We start from the raw sequence: 18,016 nt of genomic DNA, 5'->3' as shown, positions 1-18,016 counted from the left end.
CAAGTTGTGTGGTGTTTTGCAGAAGACTATGATTTGGTGAGCTGCAGCTACTAATATTCTGTCTGTTTTACCTGTCATGTTTTTGCACAATCCAGACCCTTGCATGGAGTAGAGAAGAATTGGGATTGTAATGCAAATAGTGTGCATTGGGTTATGAGATGGAAATACATAGGAAATAAGCTTGTGGCCATCGACAGTGAGATTTTGAAGTCACTATTAAAGGTCTGAGAGGAAAATCATGCAAGTTTTCATCAGTGTCAAGAATATGATATTTTACTTCCAATCTTGCACTGTTTAATCATCTCACTTGCCATTACTATTGTCACAGCAGGGTAGTGAAAATTCCATCCGATGTTATAATCTCCATATAATGATTGATTATTTAAACTAAGAGGAGGAGAAGTGCCTTCATTTCAAGGGTTGTGAATCTTGGGAATTTTCTATCCTTCAATGATTAGATGCACATTCATTGAGTCAGTTCAAGACAAAGATTGCTAAATCTTCGGTACTGCATTTATTACTGAATATGAGGATAGGACAGAAAGAAGGACTAGCCATGATCTTACTGAATGGTAGAGCGGGCTCAAATGGTCATTATCTTGCTCTGTTTTTTCTTATAATATTGTTATGCACTTGGGTCTAATATAGAGATGTCTTTTCACTTATGGGGGAAAGCTAGCGTTGTGATCACAGATATAAGATGGTCCCAAATAAATCCAAGAAGGAATTCAGGAGAAACCTCTTTACCTTGAGGTGGCTAAAATGTAGAACTCACTACCACAGCAAGCAAGAAGCTAGGCAAGCACATGATGAGAGCAAAGATGGGTAAGTTGATGAGGTGAGATGAAACAGTATAGGAAGAAGCCCATATAGAATTAAACAAAGCATGGACTTAGTGGGCTGTTAATGCTCTGTAATACTTTAAAACTCACAAAGCAAAACTCCTCACTACAGTATTTTTAGGCATTGTCTTATTAGTGTGGAGAAAAAAGATTGAACTATATATCATAAAATACTCATATAGGGATCGAACTGCACCTTATTGTTGTGCAATGTTATCTAAAGCTTTTCGATGAATTCTTCTCATATGTTACAACATATATTGACACATTCCTTTTGTCCTTACCTTTACTTTCAGCACCTCATCTGCAGTGTTAAATCCATCTGTAGCTGTAAACACAACTAAATCATGCAGTGTTTCTGAATCATCATGTTTGTACCTGTGAACAGAGTGGAAATGACGCCACAAATTAAAACAACACAATCATAAGGGAAAAAACAAACAACAGTTCAAGTGTTACCTTCTATGGACACAACTTCAAATTACATCCATACCCTATAATTACTGACAATAGACAATAACATTCATAATTTCACATGAAACTTGTTGAAAAAATCTTTTAATTTTAACTAAAAACAAAACGGTCTGTACCTTATTCAAAAAAATACATACAATGCACTGGCCAAATCACACAATGGGACAACTGTGAACAACATCACAGCAAAGCACTCATCTGATTGACAAGTCGGAAACAGATTGTATCAATGTCAGCAGCTATTGTAGATATGAGGAAGAACGCTCTGCCACTGAATAAATCTTATCTGAAAGTTTATAATGAGTGAATCAGTGTGTCAGCTAACTTGCATATTTGCTGTCAGAGTGTCTGTATCTTTATCTAAACATGCTGTATAATCATCCTGAAGAAGAACATTGCAACATTTCTGATAAAAAGTTATTTCTTTTAAACTGAAAGCTTGACAGTAATGGGTTAGAAACTGACCCTTCACTTTGGACAATAGCAGCAAGGAGCCCAAATCTGCTAAAGCAGTCGGCTGGATACTTGAACGGCTTTCAGTTTGTAACTCCACTAGCATTTTTCCAGTGACCTGTGGTAGATTAATGGGGAATGACATGGGGGGAGGGGGTGTGCTTCTATTGAGCCCGATGGATTTTTGTGGGTCCTGGACGAACTCTTCTGCTCCTCCTTCTTTTGTTCTGTTTTCAAAACTACACCCATGAGTTTAGGTACAACACAGATTGCTTAAAGAGAATACAAGTTCAAGACATGTCTTCAGATTTGGCTACCTTATCACATAGCAAGATTAAATTCTACAACTGATGATAATCATAGGCATACCAGACTAACTTTACTGTTACATTATTCACAGATTATTCTATTGCCTAATGCTAGTCAGTCCATTCCACTTGCTTCTCTGCAAAAGTTTTTTTTTCTTTCATTCTCTTAACTCCACCCACACTGTACTATTTTTGCCCACTGAGGTCCAGCTCCATGAGATCATTGCAAGTTTGCTACTAATCAAGCCCTTATACAACAGTCCTGACCCCAAAGAATCCTGAAAAATAAAGCAAAAGAAAGCTTTAGTATGAGGCCTCCTGAAGGATTCACAATTTTTGTAGAAAATAGTTCTGGCGTGTTCCAATGTTGGCTAACATTTCTTTTAATGCACTTTGGAATTTCACTGGAAACTGGAGACTGACTAACATAGTGATGGCATAATTTGATGTCTCCAACTTGACAGAAACACAGGAAAAGAATTTATCAATAATCTGTTGCTTAGATTGATCCAGAAGGTGTTGTAGAAATTACACTGAAGTGTATTTTGCCAAATGAGTAGGGCCCAAGGTGTAAATGGACACACCAATGAAACGAGAAGTGCCACCTCTAACTATATTTCATTTCAGAACCATGTTCTGTGAAATAATTCTTTCTAGAGCTGCAGCGCTATCAAGTGTAATTAAGACAAGTTATGAAAACCTCAACTTTGCTTGTAATTAACTGGGATTTTTCACTGGGATTCCCAGTTGAATGATTTGTTCAATTACATAATGTCATCTCTTGCATCTCTGGTTCTTCCAGGATAATTTTTAATTACTGTGAATTCCCAGTCGATGTTTGGCAGCAAAATATTTCTGGCTGCTCCAGGAACTTAACCAACCTAAAACAATTGTCCCATATAATGTGAATATTTTCTATCCAACCACCCATGCTTTTTGAATCCAAATACACTGAAGGGTGTACTCTACAATTGGCATTATTCATTGATCATATATAAAATCAAGAAAAAATGACTCACAACTGGTATATCTGACCTTATTTACTAAGCAACTCCTGTTCCTTCTAGGTTTACCTATAATATTTTTTGACTAAAACTTTTAAGAAGTATAGAGGTGTTGTTCAATCCAATCTATTCTTTGTCCTTTCAGATCAAAACATCTCTTTTATTTGTGTCTTGGTTATGATTAGAAAGTTTTAGCTTGGCAAGATGCAGTGTACATACCTGGTTTTAAACTCACATAAACATTCTGAAAGTAAATAAATGGACAACAATCGAGATTTTCCATTAAAGTGTGATGACCATCATGATGACAGGCAAGGTGCACCTCCCTGCCCCACCAACATCTTTGCCCATCTTACCACCTTCCCCGCAATTTCTTTGAAAGTGACTATCTTGGTCAACATGCAACCTTTTAAGAATCACAAATTGAGAAAATTGAGCTAGCATGCATCACCTGACTTGAAAGGATTTGAGGTCATCAAGTGTAAACATATCCCCTTCCTGCATGATGTATCCTTGTAGTTCAATATCTCCATGCTGTGGTTTTTGTTTCAACTGAATTCGGAGATCCTCATCAATCGTATCCTTATCTGTCACCATCAGGTTATCTGCAGTGATCATGCAGCTTGAACCTTCCTCAGCTTTTATTTCATTAGTGAAAATCTAACAAAAAGAACCAACAAAATGTTCACTTTGCAAAGTTCAAATGCAAATCCAAATTTAAAAAAGCAGTTTTCAGAATAAATATGAAAGGGGAGGAGTAAATGAAAAACAACAAAAAAAGACGTTTATTCTTGGTGAGGCAGTGGCCCACTGGTATTATTGCTGGACTGCTTATTGAGAGACCCAAGTAATGTTCTGGGGACCCAGATTCAAATCCTACAACAGCAAATAGTGGAATTTAAATTCAATAAAACTATCTGGAATTAAGAATCTAATGATGATTGCTAATCCATTGTCAATTGTCAGAAAACCCCATCTGGTTCACTAATGTTCTTTAGGGAAGGAAGCTACCATCATTACCTGGTCTGGCCTATATGTATCTCTAGACCCACAGCAATGTGATTGACTCTAACAGCCCTCTGGGCAATCAAGGATGGGCAATATACTCTGGCCTCACCAGCAACATATTCCATGAATGAACTTTTTAAAAAAAATTACAACACGTGCTTTTAGAATGTCTTCCATTTAACAAATGTCAAAAGTACTATAGCAGGCTGTAGAGAAGAGTGAAAAGCAGAGTTGGAAAAGTAAATTCTGTATGCTGGGTCATAGAGTTGGAAAAAAATGCCAGAGAAGAATTTGAAAATGAATAAATTTAATGCATTAGTGAATAAGGGAACCAATTGAGGTCAGTGAGAATGGGCCAACAGCATTGTCTCAGTAATTGGTATCATAAGAGAAACAGAATTTTCAATAAAATTGTTTTAAGATGCATTTCAGGCGATTTGTAGAGGGAGCTTTAGAGAAATCAAATCAAGAGATTATGTTTAAAGTCTTCCACAGAGGCGGCCAAGAATGGCTGCTGTTAGTTAAGAAGACTCCTAGTGAGAGATTCAGCATGGAGTATGAAACTTAGTTAATAACAGACTGTTGGAGTGCTCAGACACTGAATTCAGTCTGAGGGAGCTACTTGAAAAGTGATTGCTGTCAGCATGAAGTTTCTAGTGAAAGCTGAACAGGAACCTAATATTTGAATACCTGAGTTAAAATAATATAGGAAAGAATTTCATGCTATGGCCTTAAGTGTGTATATGTTACTTGCCTACAGCATAATTGCAAAAATAACAGTTTTGTGCAAATAATTGCAAGAACAATGAGAAAAGTGGGTAGTAAAATATTTTGATCAAAGCTAGAAAGATTGATGCCCACAATCTGATTCTACTCCAGTAAGCATGAGTAGTGGACCTATATTGCATTCTTTCTCCTCACCCTCCAACACCATGAATACTTGTCAAGTACAATTCAAATAAGGAAATCTTCACTCTGCCCAAGATTATCCATTTACCTCAGTAGGAGAGGTCCTGAGCAGTCCGTCTTCTGTCAGTTTTTGATTTTGTATTCAGAATTATAGAATTCACAGTACAGAACAAGGGCATTTGACCCATCATGTTTGTACTGGTTTTGGAAACAGATAGTCAGTTAGTCCCACTATCAAGCATTACCTCCATAGCCTTCAATAGAATTATAGAAGACGGCAAATTTCAATTAGTGAACAAATTGACACAATTAGCCCTGAATCCACCATAATTCAGTCGTGGTTCAGGAATTAAATGGGGATCACATGGCATTCCCACAGCTTCAAAGATTGGAGTAGGTGAAATAGTTTGTTTTGTTAAAATTATTAGTTAGCAGGTAAACTGATATATACACAAATGAGATAAATGGAAGATTAATAAGTTTGCTATTTTTAAAATCAAAGTACTGTGCATTCTACAAATCATAAAATTAAAATTAAAATTACCAACATACATGATTAAATCTCTTTCAATGTTGATGTTCCCCAGTGATTATCCAACATTATTGGTTGTTGTTATTAATATGCTTTCATATTTAAGTCTCCCACCATCTGAATAAATGGCGATTAATGTCTGATGTATGGTAAATGACATTTTATGTGGGTGAACATAGGGTAATGAGACCACAGAGGGGAAATAACTGCAGAATATAAACTTGTAATCATCATTACTATTGCTCTTTTCAATAACTATCTTGTATTATATGCCTTAATCCTTTAAATAGTTTTCTAAATAAATATTTTATTATCTAATCCAAATGTTTTCTAATTAACATCAATACATCATGACTTTTTTTAAATTAAGCAGTTTATTATGTATTTTAAACACACAAGAAAATCAGATCATTCTGGTAGAAATAATCTGGAATGCTGCAGCAGGAAAAGTTTAATTGCCTTTGGGGCTGGATTTATAAATGATTGGAAAAATCCTGCATAATGCATAGGTAAAAAAAAACAATTTTAAATAAATAAATGATTTTCTCAAGGATCTATTTCACATTGTTTAATAGCAAACTGTTGCTGCTCTCCCATACCTCAGGTGGTTGGTTGTCCACAGGAATGATGGTGATGTTAAAGACAATTCCAGTCACGATGCCTCCTTGCTGATCCTTGACAGAAAATATGAACTGCACCAATAACGGATGAGGCCCGATATCCTCGAGAGGAGGCATGTACGCTACTTTCATGTGGTTCACCGCATGCTGGAATGTAAAATTAGCAAGTGAGACAAATGCAGAAAGCTTGAAAAACAAAGGAAATACCACAATGTCAGGAATTTCCCATTGATTACAGGGCATACATAAAATCAGTACATGACTGGCAGAGTACGTATATGTACAAAAAAAGTATTTTCAGGAAAGTTAACTATGTGATGCGTCAGTTCCAAGGATGGAGCAAGGCATTCATTTGCTGCATTGTGTCAAACTTGCAGTTTGGACTGGGGTATCAAATGGACAATATGTAACTTGGCTGACCATTATACATAAATCATCCGAAAATTCTTTTCAGGTCAATGAGCATCATGAGTTCCCACTCTGCTCACACCCATTTTATGCTCTTCCAAAGTTGAAATTTCTTGCCAGCTTCTCCCACTTGTATTGTTAACTTCTGCTGAAAGGTTTATATAATCATTGGATACATGCTGAGGAAACTAATGTATAAGGAAGTAAGTCAAAACTTTACTTTGTCTTTATAAGCACTGCAGGAGAGATATTATTTCTCTATTCTTGTGTGAGGAAGAAAAAAGGAGTGAGACAAGCTTCCTGCTTTTGATTACTATACAGAGACATCTGGGAAATAAGTGGTCTTAGGTAGCAGATGATAACAAGATTGGACACAGTTGTGCTGATTTCAACAGTCCAAGAGTCTGCTGATGCTCAATATCTACAAGAAAAATTTGTTCCAAAGTGTGTCCAGAGGCTCTCTGATCATTCATAGTGTGTGACATCTCCTTTAGTAATAGGGGCAGGGAGGCATGACATTTCTCAGGAAATGTAAAAAAGAAGGTTGAACAGGTTTTTTTTACAAACAAGGTAAAAAAACTTCTAAATTGCCAGAAAAAAAGCATGAAATAGGCAGAATAAATTGGATCAAGGAGACACTTCTGGAGAAAAAGAGATTGAGACATATGGTGAGAAGGTGGGTATGTAGGTACATCTGCCAAATAGAGAAAGGTTTGTAGGACGTATTGGCCTTCTGTTATTCCTGAATGTTATTATGCTCTTGAATTCTTATCTCAGTATGTGTAAAAGCTTTTATGTTAATTCTTTCATTGCAATCAGCAGTGATTTTTTTAAGCTGGAAATTGCTTTAAAAAGATTAGTTTTGATTTATGGCAAACAATAACTTTACATATTGTAAGGTTTGTTGTGTTGAAAATTTGCCTCTCAGCATTAGAGGCTTGGTGTATTATGGCAGCTTTGTACATCAATGATCGGAGCAAAAAGTGCTTTGGAACAGAAATAGAAAATTCTGAAAAACGTTAGCTGGTCAGGAAACATAGAACATAGAAGAATACAGCGCAGTACAGGCCCTTCGGCCCTCGATGTTGCGCCGATCCAAGCCCACCGAACCTACACTAGCCCACTATCCTCCATATGCCTATCCAATGCCCGCTTAAATGCCCATAATGAGGGAGAGTCCACCACTGCTTCTGGCAGGGCATTCCATGAACTCACGACTCGCTGAGTAAAGAACCTACCCGTAACATCTGTCCTATACCTACCACCCCTTAATTTAAAGCTATGCCCCCTTGTAATAGCTGACTCCATACGTGGAAAAAGATTCTCACTGTCGACCCTATCTAAACCCCTAATCATCTTGTACACCTCTATCAAGTCACCCCTAAACCTTCTTTTCTCCAATGAAAACAACCCCAAGTGCCTCAGCCTTTCCTCATACGATCTTTCTACCATACCAGGCAACATCCTGATAAACCTCCTCTGCACCCGTTCCAATGCCTCCACATCCTTCCTATAGTATGGCGACCAAAACTGCACACAATACTCCAGATGCGGCCGCACCAGAGTCTTATACAACTGCAACATGACCTCAGTACTCCGGAACTCAATTCCTCTACCAATAAAACCAGTACGCCATATGCCTTCTTCACCGCACTATTTACCTGGGTGGCAACTTTCAAAGATCTGTGTACATGGACACCAAGATCCCTCTGCTCATCCACACTACCAAGTATCCGACCATTAGCCCAGTACGCCATCTTTTTGTTACTCTTACCAAAGTGAATCACCTCACACTTAGCTACATTGAACTCCATTTGCCACCTTTCTGCCCAGTTCTGCAGCTTATCTATATCCCGCTGTAACCTGCCACATCCTTCCTCACTGTCTACAACTCCTCCGACTTTCGTATCATCCGCAAACTTGCTCACCCAACCTTCTAACCCCTCCTCCAGGTCATTTATAAAAATGTCAAACAGCAATGGTCCCAAAACAGACCCTTGCGGAACACTGCTAGTGACGGCACTCCAAGATGAACCTTTGCCATCAACTACTACCCTCTGTCTTCTTCCAGCCAGCCAACTCCTAATCCAAACCTCCAATTCACCCTCAATGCCATACCTCTGTATTTTTTGCAGTAGTCTACCATGGGGAACCTTATCAAACGCCTTACTAAAATCCATATACGCCACATTTACCGCTTTCCCCTTGTCCACCTCCTTAGTCACCTTCTCAAAGAATTCAATAAGGTTTGTGAGGCATGACCTGCCCTTCAAAAACCATGCTGACTATCCTTGATCACATTATTCCTATCCAGATGTTCATAAATCCTATCCCTTACAATTCTCTCTAAGATTTTGCCCACAACAGAAGTGAGACTCACCGGCCTATAGTTACTAGGGTTATCCCTACTCCCCTTCTTGAACAAGGGAACCACATTTGCTAGCCTCCAATCTTCTGGCACTACTCCTGTAGACAACGAGGACATAAAAATCAAGGCCAATGGCTCTGCAATCTCCTCCCTTGCTTCCCAGAGAATCCTAGGATAAATGCCATCAGGCCCAGGGGACTTATCTATTTTCACCCTTTCCAGAATTTCCAACACCTCTTCTCTACATACCTCAAAGCCATCCATTCTACTTAATTGTGACTCAGTATTCACATTGACAACAATGTCCTGTTCCTGATTGAATACTGACGAAAAGTATTCATTCAGTGTCTCCCCAATCTCTTCAGCCTCCACACGCAACTTCCCACTACTATCCTTGACTGGACCTATTCCTACCCTAGTCATTCTTTTATTCTTGACATACCTATAGAAAGCCTTAGGGTTTTCCCTAATCCTACCAACTAAGGATCTTTCATGTCCCCTCCATCTGTGAAGAAAATAGCTTTTCAGACGTAGATATGTCTAAACATTTTGAAGAATGGTCTATGACTGAAACATGAACTAGTCTGTTCCATTTGCAAATAATGCTTAGCTCGAAGGTGTTGCCAACATTTTGTGTTTCATTTCAGATTGCCAGTATCTGTAGGTTTTCTCCAATTGGTTTGGAATTCACCCACTGAAGGATAAATGGGACTTCTGGTGCTGGAGAAATTAAACTTTGAGAGTAGGAAGAATGATAATCCAGTTTGTGATCATTCTGAGCAATCTACAAATCAAGGGAACAGGAATTAATGTAGGCAGTTCTTAACAACCGGCTAATGAGGTGTATTCTTTGGGTTGGATAGAATTAAATGCAATAACATTCCTGTACAGACAATGCATTAAATAGGCCAGAAATTGTCTTTGCAATCTTCAAACTATTTATATGAAATGTGAAATAAATAAACAGCTTGTGATCATTCATTTCCATTGTATATTGGGAGATAATGAAGAAACAGAATTCCAACCTGAAAAGTATGTCAACTGAAGGATGTACAATCTCCAAATTGCCCATAGTGTTAGGTGCTTTAGTCAGAGGGAAATGGGTCTGGGTGGGTTACCCTTCAGAGGGTCAGTGTGGACTTGTTAGGCCGAAGGGTCTGTTTCCACACTGTAGGTAATCTAATCTTATCTAATCTGAATGGGAAAACTGTTAATGGCAGGGCCCTGGGAGTGTTATCGAACATAGGATCCTAGGGGTTTGGGTACATAGCGGACTCGCAGGTAGGCAGGGTAGTAAAGAAGGCATTTGGCACATTTACCTTCATTGGTCAGAGCATTGAGTATAAGAATTGGGACATAATTTATGGCTTTACATGACAATGGTGAGGCCACTTTTGTATACAGTTCTGGTCGCCCATCTATAGGAAGGATATTGTTAAATTGGAAAGACTACAGAAAAGATTTAATTAGATTAGATTACTTACAGATTACTTACAGTGTGGAAACAGGCCTTTCAGCCCAACAAGTCCACACAGACCCGCCGAAGCGCAACCCACCCATACCCCTACATTTACCCCTTACCTAACACTACAGGCAATTTAGCATGGCCAATTCACCTGACCTGCACATTTTTGGACTGTGGGAGGAAACCGGAGGAAACCCACGCAGACACGGGGAGAATGTGCAAACTCCACACAGTCAGCCGCCTGAGTTGGGAATTGAACCCGGGTCTCTGGCGCTGTGAGGCAGCAGTGCTAACCACTGTGCCACCGTGCCGCAAGGCCACAAGGATGTTGCCTGAACTAGAGGGTTTGAATGATAAGGAGAGACTGGATATGGAAAAACACACATCTATGATTCCATCTATATCCTATATATCCTTGCTTGGAAATATATCTCTATTCCTTCATCATGACTTTGCAGATGATGCCAGATCCTGTGGATGAGTGAATCATTAATAACTTTAAGAGCATCATTCAAAACTTTTTAGCTCATTGTGTCCATGCACAGGATGTCACAATTGATGCTTTTGCTGTGAAGCCTCATGTGGTGTCATCACAAATGGTTGCACAGATGGTTTGCGCAATTGGGGGAGCAACATTCCAATCCTACCCTTATATGGTGTATAGCTTGCAGATTTTATTAAACTAGCAGCCATCAGCCTGAACTATAGATGTTGAAGTCGAAAAGTGTGGCACTGGAAAAGCACAGCAAGTCTGGCAGCAGGACAGTTGACGTTTTGGGCATAAGCCCTTCATCAGTAATGTGAAGGTGGAAGGGGGCTGAGAGATAAATAGGAGGGTGGGGTGGGGGTGGGGGAAGATAGGTGTGAAGGCGATAAGGGGATGCAGGTGGGAGGTAGTTGTGATACGTCAGTGGGGATAGTGGAGCAGATAGGCGGGAAGGAAGATGGACAGGTAGGACTGGTCAAGAGGGGGGTGTCGAGTTGGATGGTTGGTTCTCAGATGAGGTGGGGAGAGGAGAGATTTGGAAACTGGTGAAGTCAATGTTGGTGCCATGTGGCTATAGGATCCTGAGGCGAAAAATGGGGTGTTCTTCCTCCAGTTTGTGAGTGGCTTTGATTTGGCAGTGGAGGAAACTCAGGATTTGCATGTCCTTGGAGAAGTGGGAGGGGGAATTGAACTGGTTGGCCACAGGGTGGTGGGGTTGTTTGGTGTTTGCAACAAAAGGTGTTCCCTGAACCATTCCGTGAGTTGGCATTCTGTCTCCCTGATGTACAGGAGACCACATCAAGAGCAATGGATGCAGTAGATGAGGTGGGTGGACATGCAGGAAAATCTTCACCGGATCTGAAATTATCCTTTAGGGCCTTGGACGGAGGTGAGAGGGGAGGTGTAGGTATGAGGTTTTACATCTTGTGCAGCGACACAGGAAGGTGGAGGGTGGGCTGGTAGGGTGCATGGATCTAACGAGGGAGTTGCAGAGGGAATGGTCTCTGCAAAATGCTGATGGGGTGGGGTGGGAAAAACATCTCTAGTGTTGGACTTTGACTGTAGGTGGTAGAAATAGTGGAGGATAATTTGCTGTATCCAGGTATTAGTGGAGTGGAAGGTGAGGACCCGGGGGTGGTGTGGAGAGGGGGGGGGGGGGGTTGGAGGGGTGGATTTCGAGGGTGGAGGTGCGGGAAGTGGAGGAGATGTGCTGGAAGGTATTGTTGATTACGTGGAAAGGGAAATTGCAGTCCTTGAAATAGGAGGACATCTGGGATGTCCTGGAGTGGAATTTCTCCTCCTGGGAGCAGTTACAGAGGAGGCAGAGAGGCAGAGGAATTGACAAATAGGAATACTGAATACAAGGAGTATTATTCTGTAATGTTTGTAGAGGTCTAGGAGAGAAAGATTGGTAGACACTGAGCAATATTAAATAACAAGATGATCACATTCAATGGAATATTGTCTTTGATTGTTGACAAACAGCTGACATCCACAAACTAAATGACAAAATCTTTTCTGTAAGCTACAGAGTAGTCCTGTTAATGATACGTGGAATGGATAATCATTATCATTTCCAAACTATTCAATACCGTATTGGAACACAGTTGGAGAATGTTGAAACTATCTGCTGTCGATATTAGCTTCCTGGTAGTCACATCTCCTCTGCAACAGTCACATCTTTAGGTTCTTGCTTATTTAATTGTCTGTCTTTTGTTGTATCATTCATTGGATTACAGTCTTATGGATCACATAAGCATTTGCACATCTACTTAGGAGTACATTGCAATATGTGCAAGTGATCCATGCAATGAAATAGTTGCTCCAGAAAGGTGTATAGCAGCATCTTCTCCCAAGCCAACATGTCCACCTTTGAGCTGCAAGTCACTGAAAACCAGATTTACTGGATAGAACATGTGGTTAGTTTGTCCACAACCCAACTCTTGAGGCAACTTCTCTACTCAGAGCTTTCTTACAGCAGGAGAGCAATGAAAATCGAACAATAGAAATGTTATGACACAAATAGAGGTCATGCAGCCCATCATATTTGCACTGGCTGGGTAAATTAACATTCCATTTTCCAACACCTGGTCCATAGCCTTGCGGCTTCAGATACAGATCCAGGTTCCTTTTAAATGAGTTCAGTGTTTTTACCTCAACTACCAAACTGGGCAGTAAAATCCAGACAACCACTCCCATTTCTTTACTCTCATTTTTCATCTTGGTCCTGTGCCCTTGGTAATTGGCCTCTGGAATAGGTGAAACAGGTTTTCCCTGTCCACTCTAGTCAAACTCTTCATCATTTTGTATACCTCAATTAACTCACAGAAAACCATTCAAAATCCTTTTCATCAATTCTCCTTGTTACCTCCAGAAAATTTAATTAAGTTAGTAAGACAAGACCTTCTTAACAAAACTATACTGATCATCCTGATTAATTTTCACTTAAATCACAATTAATTCCATCTCTCATAACCGGTTCTCACAATTTGCCCTCAGCAGAAGTGAGACTGACTGGAGTACGCTTTAGGAATTTTCTCAAAGCATCCCTGTGAAGGTCAAATATTCATGCTAACTCAAAGGAATCCCTTGCTTGTGACTGATCAAAATGGAGAATGTTTATTATAGAGGCCTCCAAATCATGAAGAAATCTTGTAAGGAGCACATGGAAACTTCAGAGAGTGCATGTAAAGCTTCCCAAGAACTCCTTTACTGGTCTGTTCATACACCACCAGCCCTGCATGTGCCAGTGACAGCAAATCATGCATTGGGCATAAGACATCTCAGAACCTATTAGAGTGGAATCAAAGCATTGTGAAACCTGAGAAACTATCTACAAGAAAGAGAATGAAATAATTGTTTTATGACACCAGAGAGCTGCACCACATTTTCCATTAGAGCCCAATATTCCTACTCAACCTTATGGTTTTCATTTGAATAGTACTTTTTCACATTTAGGGTTTCTTTTACCATCATCCACACAACATGTTTTTAGTTTCTTTTACAGACTACAATCATATTTGAGCGATAGTTCTCTACTTTTTCAAGCATGATTTCACTTATTTCAATACATATGAAAATTTCACAGCATGTCCAGAAAAATAATGATGATTTACACATTGTTTCAATGATTGGTTCTCTCTTATGCCTCCATGGGATTTTTCTCACCTTCAGAAGGCAGAATTGCACTATCCTATGTCTTTCTCTTAGGATTTAATTGCCAAATAAATGTCATAAGAGCAATTAAACAACAAAACAGTAATAACAAAGAGGTACATTAAATTTTGATAGCTTACATATATGTTAAATAATTTACAAATATCCTGTTATATTTCATTATTGTATAATTGACCTGAATTTATGATTTTTAAAAATCTTCATTAGTTCTAGAAATCACTTTACTAGATGAAGCTCACTTAGAAAATTCCTGATTTTTTTTATTTGATTGATTGTTGTCACATGTGATGTGTTGCATTTTGGAAGGTCAAGTACAGATGGAAATTATACAGTGAATGACAGAACTCTTAGGAGTATTGATATGCAGAGGGATCAGGATATGCAGGTCCACAGATCACTGAAGGTGGGAGCGCAGATGTATATGGTAGTAAAAAGACTTATGACTTGCTTGCTTTCATTGGAAGGGGCATTGAATATAAATTTAGACAAGCTATGCTGCAGCTTTATAGAACTTTAGTTAGATTACACTTTGAATATTGCATAAAGTTGTGGTCACCACACTACCAAAAGGATGTGGATACTTTGGATAGCGTACATAAAAGGTTTACAGGATGTTGCCTGGTATGGGGCATTTTAGCTATGAATAAAGGTTGGATAGACTGGGTTTGTCTCTACTGGAATGCAGGAGGTTGTGTAGTGACCTGATAGAAGTTTATAAGATTGTGAATGGCATGGATAGAGCGGAAAATATGAGGCTTTTTTCCAAGGTGGAAGGGTCAATTACTGGGGGACACAGGTTCAAGGTGTGAGGGGGAAAAGTTTAAAAGAGATATGCGAGACAAGCTTTTCATACAAAGTGTGGTGAATGTCTAGAATGTACTGCCAAGGGAGGTGGTGGAAGCAGATACAATAGCAGCTTTCAGGAAACACCCGGATGAATATATGAATAGGAAGGGAATAGAGAGATATAGATCCTGTAAGTGAAGCCAGTTATAGTTTGGAAGGGCAGAATGTATTGGCGCAGGTTTGGAGGGCCAAAGGGCCTGTTTCTGTACTGTATTGTTCCTTGTTCTTGGTTTACATTTATCGAGACACAGTAAAAAAACATGTTTTGCATGCTCTACAGGCAGATCATACCGTACAAAGTGCATCAGGGTAGTAGAACAGAGTGCAAAATACAGTGCTACAGCTGCAGAGAAGGTGCAGAGAGAGAGAGAGATTGACATCAGTATTTGAGAGGCCTGTTCAAAGGTCTGATAGCAGGGGGGAGAAGCTGTTCTTGAATCTGTTCATATGTGTATTCAAACTTTTATATCTTCTATCCTGGGGAAAAGGGTGGAAGAGAGTTTAACTGGTATGGGAGGGGTTTTTGAATATGTTGGTTGCTTTCCCAAGCAAGTGGAAAGTCAATGGATGGGAGGCTGGTTTGCATGATGGACTGGACTATGTTCATGATTCTCTGTAGTTTCTTGCAGTCTTGGGAAGAGTTGTGATGCTCTCCTGTTTGAGAAATTACATAGAACAATTACATCTCATGTTGTCTTAGAAGAAGAAGAATCCCTACAGTGTGGAAATAGGCCCTTCGGCCCAACATGTCCACACTAACGCTCCGAAGAGTAACCCACCTTGACCGATTTCCTGATCCTATTATCTTATATTTACCCCTGACTAATGCACCTAACCTACACATACCTGAACACTATGGGCAATTTAATATGGCCAATTCACCTAACCTGCACATCTTTGGATTGTGGGAGGAAACCGAAGCACCTGGAGGAAACTCACGCAGACACGGGGAGAATGTGCAAACTCCACACAGACAGTCACCCGAGGCTGGAATTGAACCTGGGTCCCTAGTGCTGTGAGGCAGCAGTGCTAACTACTGAGCCACCGTGCTGCCCTAAATATTGTACAAATGGACAAACTATATTATTATATTTAGCTTATTGTATTGCAATGGCATTTAGGAGTGGGACATGATTTTTATTTCCTGATGCATTATGACAAAATTAAACATCCAGTACCAAAAGATATTATTTCTCTCTCTCTGGGCTGTGTTTTCCTCCAGATTTTGAGGTCTTCCCATCATTTGGAGAACAGGAATTTGGCATCACATTTGAAGGAAAGAACCAATGTAAATAGGTGCCCATCAGATACTTAGCTGGTCAGCTTCATGGCCTCCTTTGAGATTATCGACTCTGAAGGACAGAATCCCACCTGCAAGACTTGCTGGCCAAGCACTGGCTGGCAGCACACTGTTGTAAAAAGCAGCACTAGGAGCTGCAGCTGCTGTAACTGACACACTGATGTCAGCCTTAGAATTGGTGCTGAATCCCAGTGCACATGTATGAGAAGACGAGGTAAGCATCATGAAGACAGTGTCATTTATAATGTCAGAAAGAGGGTGGTCAGAGGAAAGCAAACAGGAGTGGATTTCAACCTTCCATACCATATGCTGGATCATTTGCCTGTGTTAGAGTTGTTGTGAATTAGATACCTCTCTCACTCACTTGACTGCATATAAACCTGGTAGGGAAGCATAGAAAGCTATGAGAGTTTGGAAGGTTCCTTGAGCTACCAATAAAATTATCAAATGGCTTATCATTGAGCATAATTGTTTTTTCATCTACCAGCAGGTGGAATTTCTGCATCAATTCTTTCCTACTCTAAGCTAATTAGAGTTTTCCCAAAGTTGTAAATCTGATGTGATATCCCCATTCGATCCTGCTGACTCACACACCACCATTCCCACTTCAGCAGGCTCCACTAGATCCAGCGAAATTTCCACCTAAGGTTAAAAACAATAATTGGAATCCACCATTTATCTCATCCCTATAAGTACAATTCGAATAATGGTAGTCATAGGACATAAGAATCATGGCAAATGACAGAGTACCTGGCATTAATATGACAGATGCTCTGTTAACAGTGCTTAGACGTTGACTGAGTGATCTATTTTCTATGTCTATGGGGTATACTTCACCAAATGTATCCTAAATGGGAACATACAGTCAATGTTTCCCTACATCCATCAGGAAAAAAAATTGAATGATGTTTTTTCTGCTGTTCAGTGCCAAAATGCAAATATTAGGCATGTGTCCATGGTTGAATTCTGCATGCAATGTACCTAAAGATTTCTCACCCCTGTCGAACCATCTAATACAACTTAAAACCATTTTCAAGAGTAGAAATCCAGGACCGTGGTCCTAATGTAAGAAGCTAACTCTACAAATTACACATGACACAAGTCAGTGAATATCTTCAGTCAATTGCAAGTAGTGCCAGAAGACACAAAATATATTTCTACAGTGGTCAGTGCTCAAAATTATTGACATCATATTTTAAACCCTTTTTTCTTATTCCCATATGCTAAATGCAAACAAATTTTTGGAATGTTGCTTGACCTGTAATCTGCGTTCTCTTTATTGCAGTGCTTTTATTTCACATCCAGCTCAAAATTAGGATAGATGATTGGGTTAATTAAGAATGATCAACAGAGAGCAACGCTGTGGAATGTGATTGCTCCGCCAGTTGATTTTAATTGGTCTTAATAAGTCTGCCGAAGTGAACCAAAAAATGTATCCCAAGATTCTCGTCCATTGCTAAAATCTAAAATGACACCTGAGTTTATGCTTTCATGATGCATGAATGATCTATATACTGAATGATCTATATACTAGCATTATTTTTAGCATCAATTAAAATATACAAACAATCCATAGTGATCAGTGTTGATATTAATTAATCAGTTGTAAAGAAAATATTCCCTGACAAATCCGATGACTTTAAAATCTAAAAAGAGGCATGAATTTATGCTTTCATTTTCAAAATCTGAATGATCTACATATTGGCATTAACTCTAGCATTAATTAAAATATACAATCAATCCATAGTGGTCAGTGTTGTTATTACTTAATCAATTGTAAAGAAAATATTCCCTCAGAGTTCAGATTACTTTAAT

At 39.3% G+C, this 18,016-nt stretch overlaps 1 protein-coding gene across 1 annotated transcript in view; it reads right to left on the bottom strand.

The window, feature by feature from the left end:
- Positions 1 to 18,016, bottom strand: part of frem1b (Fras1 related extracellular matrix 1b) — a 193,334-nt gene that overhangs the window by 95,872 nt on the left and 79,446 nt on the right. Inside the window, exons 13-15 of the mRNA XM_043699276.2 lie at positions 6,130 to 6,297; positions 3,533 to 3,741; positions 1,127 to 1,220 (exon numbers count right to left, since the gene is read on the bottom strand). Of these exons, the coding sequence (XP_043555211.2) occupies positions 1,127 to 1,220; positions 3,533 to 3,741; positions 6,130 to 6,297 (471 nt within the window). The remainder of the gene's footprint in view (positions 1 to 1,126; positions 1,221 to 3,532; positions 3,742 to 6,129; positions 6,298 to 18,016) is intronic.

Source organism: Chiloscyllium plagiosum, unplaced genomic scaffold (genome assembly GCF_037043375.1).
Source record: "Chiloscyllium plagiosum isolate Xiang-an unplaced genomic scaffold, Cpla_swu_hap1 HiC_scaffold_9, whole genome shotgun sequence".
Lineage (NCBI taxonomy): Eukaryota > Metazoa > Chordata > Chondrichthyes > Orectolobiformes > Hemiscylliidae > Chiloscyllium > Chiloscyllium plagiosum.
Note: the sequence above shows the minus strand (reverse complement) of the source record. Positions and strands in the feature narration are given on the sequence as shown.